Below are 9,926 nucleotides of genomic sequence, written 5' to 3'. Positions count from 1 at the left end.
ACCAAAACCCACTTCCAGAACCGGGAGCAGTTTTGAACGATCCTGGGGATCCACCAAAACCCACTTCCAGAACATAATTTTCAAGGTGAATGTTGAAATATTTCGAAATAATACGGATTTTGGTGAATCCCAGAGAATTTTAGAGAAAAGAGAGAAATATTGAAATTTTAGATGAATTTTAAGTTGCGTGAAACCCCTAGAATGAATGTACAATCGGAATTATTTTTAAATTAATAAATAACAATGATGATTTATAACGCATTCTGAATTGTAGAACTTCGATTCGGCACGATATAAAAAAACAATGAAATTTTCGATGGAACAAATCGATTTTTTCGCTTCGCTTTAACGAGTTTTTATTTTTTAATTAGCTATTCTTTGCGATAAAAAGATGACGCGTACTCTTATTACATGCACGGATGTTAAGCTAAATTAGTTGAGATTATATGCTCGAAAAATAGTGCAACTTATTAAATAGAGGAATTATTATGGGTATGATACAAAGGATAATGCTCTTAGTTTATCTAATTACCTGCTTTGTCTAGCCCATCAATCACCAGCACAAAATTTCTGTACATTTTCGTTGCACTATCATCGACACGGAAAATATAAGTTTTAGGCTAAACAGCTTGTAACAGGCATGAAAATTATCTTAACGCAAGTGCTTCCGAAAGTATTCACATTCAAGAGTCAATGCTGGAACGAGAAACATGACCAAAATGTACTAAAAACTGAAAAACAAATTCATAATAGACATAATTTCTTTCTGTGCATCAAAAATATTCAAGTTTAATAAATGCTGTAGCGAATGGTAGACAATCGTCGTATTTGAACTTGGAAAATTTGTTATAAATGCAATTAAAATATTCCAAATCATTTCTTATATCCATCACGATCGGCTTTGCTAGAGAATATTGACTGTTATACATTCCATTCATGCATCAAATCGACTGTTTGAGAAATTCATGCCATTGAATATTGTTGAACGACAGTTTGTTGTGTCTCTTCATGGAGAAAATATACATCTGAAAAGGATTTCAGTCGATTCGACTGCGTCAAATCATGAAAAAAACATTTCTTCAATTTCCAAAAAAAAACGAGCGAACAATTCAATTGTTATTTGCAATGCTTTAAGTTCGGTCTGTTCAAATAAAAGCTGTTCCCATTCAAGTACGGAAAAAAGAATCTAGTACAACCGCAGCCATAGAGCACAACAACGAAGGCAGCAACAAAACACAACAACAACAATCATTGAAACACATTTTGACACATTTTTTGACGGCTGAAGAAAATTCAGAAACTTTGGTGATATGCTTTCTTCGATTCCAAGCGATTAATGGACCTTTTATTTAAACAACACATTGAATAATCGTAAATTGTCCTATGAATTCCGAGTCTGTGTGTGTCATTTTCTGATGGAAACCGATTTTGTGCATTAAAAAAACGTATTGAGCAAAGTGTAGAGCGTGGAATATTGATTTAATGAACAATTTTTGTTAGACCTAGACTAACTATCGGCAAAACAATTTTATGGAAAAAAAACAAACGAAATAGTCAAATCACGACGGAGCGCAACAATAGAAAATAATGTTCAAACAGTTTCAACATATCTGGAAGAATGCAACCGTTAATAAATATCAAATAGTTTTACGCAGATTTGCCTCGTCCACAGTTGATCACGTCACTGCAAAGCAGCAGTTCGAACAATCCAATAAGAATTACAATCAACGTCGACAACACATTAGTGCATTTCATTCATGTGAAAACGCTGGGCAAATTCGATACATCAGCAACAACACAGTCAATAATAGTACGAATTTAAGTCGATCTGAAAACGTTACATCCAAATACAAGAAAATGGAAGCGAATTTGAAATGGCGCAGCGATCCAGTGATCACAACACTTGAAACACCACAGTTTAAATTGATCCTACGGAAGAATATCCTTGATTTGGTGGCATTATTCCAGAAACACAACTATGAAATTCGCATTGCCGGCGGTGCCGTTAGGTGAGAATCGTGTCAATTGTGATTTGATTCGACTTGAGTGATTTTTGGTTTGGTTGGTTTTTCTAACATGTTTCATCTCCTCCACAGAGACTTACTCATGAATATTACACCGACAGACATTGATTTCGCAACAACTGCAACGCCGAAACAAATGGTCGAAATGTTTACCAACGAAAATATTCGCATGATCAATTCGAATGGCGAGAAACATGGGACTGTCACACCGCGCATCAATGACGAAGAGAATTTTGAAGTGACAACGCTACGCATTGACGTTCGAACCGATGGCCGACATGCCGAAGTGGAATTCACCACCGATTGGCTACTGGATGCCAATCGACGCGATCTAACCATCAATTCGATGTTTTTGGGCTTCGATGGCAAAGTCTATGACTACTTTTTTGGCTATGAAGACCTCAAGAATCGACGAGTTGTCTTTGTCGGTGAGCCAGCCAATCGTATTCAAGAAGATTATCTACGGATTTTGAGATATTTTCGGTAAGTTGACATCAGTCCTTTGTCAGTTGACAGAGTGACCTGAATAGCGATACAGAAATCTAACGAATTGTTTGCTTTCCAGATTTTATGGAAAAATCTCGTCGAACCCGAACAATTTTGATGCAAAGACGATTGAAGCGATTTGTGAGAACATCGATGGCCTGCAGAAAATCAGCGGCGAACGGATTTGGACTGAACTGAAGAAAATTTTGCAAGGGAATCATCGTCTGGAATTATTCGCAAAACTCATCGAATGCGGAGCTGGTCGATATATTGGTAAGCGTTTGAGCTGCATTATTTTTAGGTTAAGTTCAAAATATCTTGCAAAAATTAACACCAACCAAGGCAAATGTTGACAGTGGGCAATGTTGATTCGTCGATCAAAACAGCTTTTGTTTCACATTTCCTTTTGAATACAGTCTATTCACCTTTCCGTGTTTCATTCCATGAAGTTCAGTTGCATACTTACCAATAGACAGAAGATTTTTCGCACAATGCTAAGCAAATGAAAAAGTTTGAATGAAAAATCGTTGATTTGACTTCGAATGAATACTTATTTTATTGCGATTTTGAGATTATCGACTGATTTTTGGTGGATTTACACATGGCCCATCTTCACTGCCAGTTCAAACAAGGCTTCATACGCTTCCAATCTGAAAACAGACAAGTCCTTTAACCATTCAGCCTAACGGTGGTTTTTCGACCGGTGCGTAGCGAGTGAACACGGGAAGAAACTCACACCGAGATTCACCCGTTTAGAGAGAGAATTCTTGTTATTGTTGTTTTTGCATATGCATAATTCAAAATGTGACTTAACTATACCTTATGCTATTATTGGTACTTAACTAATTCTCATTTGTTTGAATCTTGCAGGTTTCCCAGCTTCAATTGACTGCACCGATCTATTCCGTTTAAAACAAACACTTCAAACGACATTCAAAGATGTTCCCATTAATTCAACAACAATCCTTTCGACTGTATTGAATTCAAAAGAAGACGCACTTTGCTTACATTCACGGCTTAAATTGTCGGCATATGAGCGCGATATGGCATTCTTCCTGGCTGAAAATAAGGCTGCCACACGTGACATCGATGACCTGCTGTATGTATTCAAAACGTTCTTCTTTTTAATTGAATTTTTTCTGCTTAATTCAAAAATAAACCAAAAAAAATTGAAATTGTCAAATAATATCCATCCACAGCCACTATCAGAAGATGTGTTTGCCACAACGTAATCGTTCATTCAAATTGCTAAAGGATTTTGTTCTCGAATTACTGAAATACAATGGCAAACGGCAAATTTACGATCAATTGCTGGACTGGGAAATGCCAAAATTCCCCGTCAACGGTACAATTCTGATTGAGAGTGGATACAGTGGCCGTAAAATGGGTGCGATACTGGAAAAATTGCGTGATATTTGGGCCGATAGTAATTTTCAAATGTCTCAGGAAGAATTGATGCAACAACACCTAACGCCCGTGCAACAGAAAGTCGCCGAAGAGGAAAGTCTCCGAAAAAAAGTCAAAACTAAGAAATAAATTTGGTCACACAATGCAAAATTGTGTGCTTTGTAATGTAAATTGAAGAACAATCTGGAGAGACAGTAAAAAAAAAAATGATCGAAAAATCAAATTTAGAATAATGATGAGAGATACACACAAATACACAATCAAAGTGAAGATGAAACAAGTTTGAAAAGCTTAATCTTCAATAAAGATCTACTTACGAATGGTTAAAGTGCCATTTTAAAAAAAAGCAATGAATGTTTTTTTTTATTTCTTGTGCAGATTTATTTCCTACTTGTAGAAGTCTCGACATATGAGTCATACTGAGGTGGCGATTCCGCTTAAACAGGTTCATTACGTTTATATTGCCATGGTTTTCGTTATCAAGGGTATATCATTTCTTTCATCATTGAATGTTGTGTCATGGAAAAATAAGGAAAAACACTTTTTAATAGACTTCAACCAAATTGCAAAACAAATGAACGATATTAACACATTTCGATATCATTCGATGTTATCATCATATCAGACAATAGTTGCTTATCACTGGCTTGAAATTCGAAATGAACGCAATCGTCACTTAATGAGAAAAATGCGCCAAAGACTCGCAAAAGGTGGATAGGCACAGCAAAAAGAATGAACAACAATTCGACGAAATTCTCTTGAACCAAAAAGATCGTAATGATGACAAACAAAGCGAAAAAAATAATTTCCACCAATAAATAGATGCGGGAGAATGTAGGACATATATATTGAGATAGAAATGAATTCGGTAACTCTATTTACACGTTCAAAACACATCAAACAACTTCGGCAACAACAATATTGTCGAGACATTGAATGGTAATTTTGATTTATTGTGCTCCATTATTGCTGACGACTGGCTGCGAGAGAAGAAAAAAACTAAAAGTGAAGTTTAAAAATATAATGAACGCGACTCATTTGAATTAGTCTTACGGTTGCAACGACACTGGATATACATACTCGAAATATTCTCCAAACGAACCGCATCATACTTATACCGGATTAATTATTGTGCATAGCATTTGTTCTACATTCACGCCGCTCATTATTCTACAATTATTTTACAACTTGATTTTGCCAGTTGAAAAAAAAAAACCACTTCATTCTAGTGTGATTTGAAGCAAAAAATAATGTGCAACATGCAGTTTTTTGTCGTTGTGTCTGTACTACTTGCTGGTAGGTTAATTTTTTCATGTTGTTTTTCAGTGCACATAGTGCTGTGTGGTATTTAGATGTGAATGCAATTTTTTTCTAACGATTATCGCATCGAATGATTGATTGATTGAGCACTTTTTTTTTCTACGTCCAAATAGTTTCGATCGGTTCGACATCGGCCATTGGCGGTCTTTTGGATGGTCTAGCGAGTTTATTTGAACAACCAAGCGGTTGTACTGTTCTGGTTGAGGTGCCATTAACGCCACAGGATCCGTACTACAAAGCTGAAATATTTCCAAGTTTAACAGCCAAGCTGAATGCCAACCAAGATCGGTTTGATCGTGATTTACACCAAGGTAAAGCCCATGAAGTTAAAATTAAATTTATTTGGTCGAAATCCAAATGATGTTCATTCGTTTGGTGTGGTACAAATTCAATTAAATATCAAACCGATATGAAAACGTGTATCATTATCACAAACTTGTTTTCATTTGTAGTTTGGGTGGATGCTCCAGATCCATCAATGTGTCGTCCATCATACGGTGGATCGTTCGGTGGGCTATTCGGTGGATCATTAGGTAGTAGTCGTTGCACTTTAAACGGTCATTTTGAATCGCAGTACAAATGGCTGATATTTCGATCCGGTGATAAAAAGAAACTAGCCAACGAACAACTTTGGGCGGAATCGCGTAATAATGGATTTCCATTCTACAAAGGTAAAGGAAGCTAGAAAAATTGAATTCAAGCGGATTGGCAAACAATCTAAAAATAATCTAATAACGTTTATTTTTTTTTATTTGTACAGTATGGGCTGACGCACCAGAACGTTACTGTAAACGACAATTTGGTGGACTTTCAGACTTCTTGGGATAATTGATTCAGCTGCTGGCTTAAACGCAATTTAATTTCCACAGAATTCGCTTTTCATACACATCAAAGAAACAAACAATTCATTTGTTATATTCTCTGAATGCGGACATCCATAAAAAAATTTCCAATTTAACGCTGTCATTCTCACGAATTGTTTCGCAATTACTTGTTTAAACAATAAAATAACAACTAAACTACACAAAACTATACGTGTTAAATCATTTAACTGATAACAATATCACACATATCCAATCTGTTTATCTTCTAGGTGCTTAGAGAAAAACAATGGAAAGAGGAGTAGAGAACGAAATAGAAGGACAGAGAAAGAGAGAAATAGAGAGCAAGAGAGAAATAGAGAGCGAGAGAGAAGTATGCGCTTGATATCTTTTTTTTATTATTGAAATATAGAAACAGTACACGTAAACGTAGTAAGTTCATTAAACGGATGACATCGTTATTTGTCAATTTGTAAATGAAGCATTGAAATCGATAGGTTCCACTTTTTCGAAAAGGTATTGATAATAAATCTATTGAAGGTCATTAAGAAAAAACACCAACAAATAACGAAACAATTATTTGAAAGGACAAACTGTTGATTTATTTAGAAATAAATTATTTCTCGACAGAATGCCTGTTTTAAAAGAATTTCTACTTTTCAATTGCTCCTAAGAAATTGGAAATTCATATGAGTGCCTGGAATATATTAGCAATTGGAATAAATATATATGGTAAAAATGGAAAAAGAAATCTGTGTTGCTAAAAAAAATTCTCGAGAAAATACATTTTATTTTCCAAAGTTGAGTGAAATTAATAGTAAATTTTTTTCTGTGCAATTTATTTGCAATGCTGTTATTTTGTTTATTTTATTCAAATATTTAGTCATGAATTGAAAAGTGTGTATAATTCTTTCAATATTTTTCATTATTTGTTGTTTCTCATGAAAATAATCAAATATTTGTATCTTTTAATAAAAAAAAATCACCGTAAAAATACTCATTTTTCAAACAAAAATCCAATTTTCCAAAGAAGTAAATAAATCGTCAATTTTTTTTCTTCAACAATGTATTTTCTTTTATTCCCATTCCATTTCAGTTCAATTTCAAAGAAAATGATTCAGTTGATTGTGTTGGTATTCCATGTACTGATGGCAGCGCCATCGCAGCGATGACAACTGGAGTTATATGTTTCAATTTGTTTACAAGTTAAACGTAGTTCTGGTGTTGATTGTTGAAAAAAGCCGACTCAAAGGCCACATTCACGGTAAGATGAGTACAAAATCGGGTGGAGATAATGATCCAATAAATGAAGAGTACACGGGAAATGTAACTGAGGTTGGAACGCAGGCCGTTTGGAGTTTATCGTCATGTAAACCGGGTAATGTTGGCATGTTTTTCGCTCTCTCTCTCTCTCTCTCTCTCTCTCTCTCTCTCTCTCGGTCGCCTTATGCCTATATCGGAATGTACTAACTGTAGCTATTTGTTAACCAAAAATAGGTTTTGGTGTGGAGCAATTGCGTGATAATTGCATGGACACATATTGGCAGTCGGATGGTCAGCTACCGCATTTGGTGAATATTCAATTTCAGCGAAAGACATCGGTCAATCAAATATATATCTACACCGATTACAAATTGGACGAAAGTTATACACCAAGCCGAATATCAATCCGGTCCGGCACCCATTTCAATGATTTGCAAGAAATTGAAATTGTCGACTTGGTCGAACCAACAGGTGATTTAAATCAAATGAAAGGAAATAATTTGAAGAAAGAAAAAAACAAATTTTCATCCATATTGCTTAATATTTCTATCATTCAAACAGGTTGGGTGCAAATACCGATAAAGGACGTACGCAATCGTCCGATTCGAACATTTATGATTCAAATTGCTGTCATTTCCAATCATCAGAATGGCCGTGATACACACATGCGACAGATTCGGATACATTCACCGATCGAAGGTCGCAAATATCCATTAGAAGAGTCGGGCAAATTTACAACACTCAAATTTCAACAGTACAGCACAATTCGTTAGCCGCATTAATGCAATGCAAACCCAAAGAAAAAACGAAGAAAAAAAAGAATTCAACATTTATCTGTAGTTGTTAAAACTGAAAATTGTATTTTTAAGAGAAAAAACCAAAATGAAATGTCATCCAAGTGTACAATCGTTGTACGCATTTATAAAGTGGGCAATTGTTGTTTTAATTTATGTTCACATTTTGACGTTTGATGCATTCAAAATGGCATTGGAAAGCAGAAAAGAAATCCGTTAGTCGAGTGCTAAATGTGATGTCAAACTCTATTTAGTTCGTCAGTGTGCTATCATTTGGTGTGTTTCGCTTTGAATTGAATATCCAACGTCTTTCAATTGTGGAGAAAAAAAAATGGGTACAAAATATGCTGAAAAGTTTTTTCCAAGAATGAATCACTTGTTATTATTTTTTTTGATCGGATTATCGACGGTGATCAATGCGCAAGAGTCAGCGGTCAACTACAAAGATCGAATTGTCGAAGCCAAAGCAAAACTACTGAAAATGATTCAAAAAGGTATAATTACATAAAAAATGTTTTATTTTTCATTGGTTTTACACCATTTTACAACAGGATAAAAAAATATCATCGTTTCATTTAAATTGCTTTGAAATGGCGATAAAATCCGGTAACACTGGTTGCTATTCCAACAGAAGCAACTCCTTTTTTACATAACCACAATTGTGATTTTCAAGAAATTTCATAAATTCACTCATGGTAATCGGTGCAACGGAGTCATTGTCACAATCATCACCGTACAATATCTCACGGAATTGATTGAATCGACGGAATTGTTGACATTTCGATTGTGGTTTGGATTTTATTTCGCTCAAACGTACAGTGATTCGTTGCCAAGCCCATTGTCGAATGATTTTCCAAAATTCTTGTGTACACGCTTTGACACCTTCAATGCAAACGATTCCCGGTTTGCCGGGCTTCGAAAATCCACTTAAATCCAATTCTTTCGCTAGCTTCATAATATCTTGTCGTTTTTGTGTACTTTTCAAATGATGTGAGTAGATCCATAGCCGTTCCATTTCCACCGGTGCATCGACGTTCAGTTGATCCGGTGATTGTTTTTGTACAGCCGACGATTTTGTTGTATTGGAAATTATTTTATCAATGTTATCCTGAAGCCACACCACAATTGGATAAACATATACCGTCGATCGATCCACTTCATCACCATCAATGTACTCGTACACTTGCCTCTTGATTTCATTTTCGATTTGCATCTTGTTCGGCACATTCAATGTTGTTCTCACTGTTATATTCGGCTGCTCTAGACTTGGATACGTATGAGGAAATTCAATTTGCAGCTCTAACGTATGGCTGCCCTGACTAGAAATTGGTATCGTTATTGTATAGTCTAATTTTTTCGTTAGCCTATCACTTTTCTCCTCCAAATAGTCAAACATATCGGTTAAAATGCTGTGATCGTCGATTTTCATTTCACCTGGATTGCAAAATATCGACTGTAACATTTCCACCTCATCGCATTGCTCTCTGATGCATTGACGCAACAGATTTTGTGTAGCCAATACAATTTCGTCATCCATTCCAATCGAGTGTACGCTCAAACAGTACCGTGCATCTGAAGAAAAAAAAAACCAGAAGGAATATTGATTATTTGATGGTGGAGAATTACTTCAGTTTGAAGGAGATTCGATTAGTTTTGAATTGAAACGTTGAATTGAGCTAAAATATATAACTGAAAGAGTCCTTCGAATGGTTTTGTCATTTCCAGAAACGCTCGATCTCAGTGGTTTTGAAGGATTTGCTACCATACCAATAACCTATCCGCTGGATATTTGCCTAATGGAAGTCAATGGC

General features: G+C 35.5%; 3 protein-coding genes across 3 annotated transcripts; 2 read left to right on the top strand and 1 right to left on the bottom strand.

Moving 5' to 3' along the window:
• Positions 1-1,202: 1,202 nt before the first annotated feature.
• LOC129570972 (CCA tRNA nucleotidyltransferase 1, mitochondrial) lies at positions 1,203-6,266 on the top strand. The gene is made up of 8 exons (XM_055450701.1): positions 1,203-2,009; positions 2,097-2,507; positions 2,590-2,783; positions 3,381-3,609; positions 3,710-5,213; positions 5,351-5,548; positions 5,690-5,908; positions 5,998-6,266. The coding sequence occupies exons 1-5, from the start codon at positions 1,588-1,590 to the stop codon at positions 4,044-4,046; spliced, it is 1,593 nt and encodes a 530-aa protein (XP_055306676.1). The 5' UTR covers positions 1,203-1,587; the 3' UTR covers positions 4,047-5,213; positions 5,351-5,548; positions 5,690-5,908; positions 5,998-6,266.
• A 988-nt stretch (positions 6,267-7,254) lies between these two features.
• On the top strand, positions 7,255-8,255 carry LOC129570973 (anaphase-promoting complex subunit 10; the record flags this gene model as incomplete). The annotated part of the gene is given in 3 exon segments (XM_055450702.1): positions 7,255-7,436; positions 7,556-7,792; positions 7,883-8,255. Coding segments are annotated over 3 exon segments (558 nt in total). The 3' UTR covers positions 8,095-8,255.
• Positions 8,256-8,618: 363 nt separating this feature from the next.
• LOC129570971 (RWD domain-containing protein 2A-like) lies at positions 8,619-9,687 on the bottom strand (the record flags this gene model as incomplete). The annotated part of the gene is given in 1 exon segment (XM_055450699.1): positions 8,619-9,687. A coding segment is annotated over 1 exon segment (918 nt). The 3' UTR covers positions 8,619-8,734.
• Between the last annotated feature and the right edge of the window lie 239 nt (positions 9,688-9,926).

The sequence above is a fragment of the Sitodiplosis mosellana genome, unplaced genomic scaffold (assembly GCF_009176505.1).
Source record: "Sitodiplosis mosellana isolate CC-2019 unplaced genomic scaffold, AAFC_SMos_1.0 Smas_scaffold_857, whole genome shotgun sequence".
Classification (NCBI taxonomy): Eukaryota; Metazoa; Arthropoda; class Insecta; order Diptera; family Cecidomyiidae; genus Sitodiplosis; species Sitodiplosis mosellana.
This window is presented reverse-complemented; position numbering and strand designations above follow the sequence as displayed.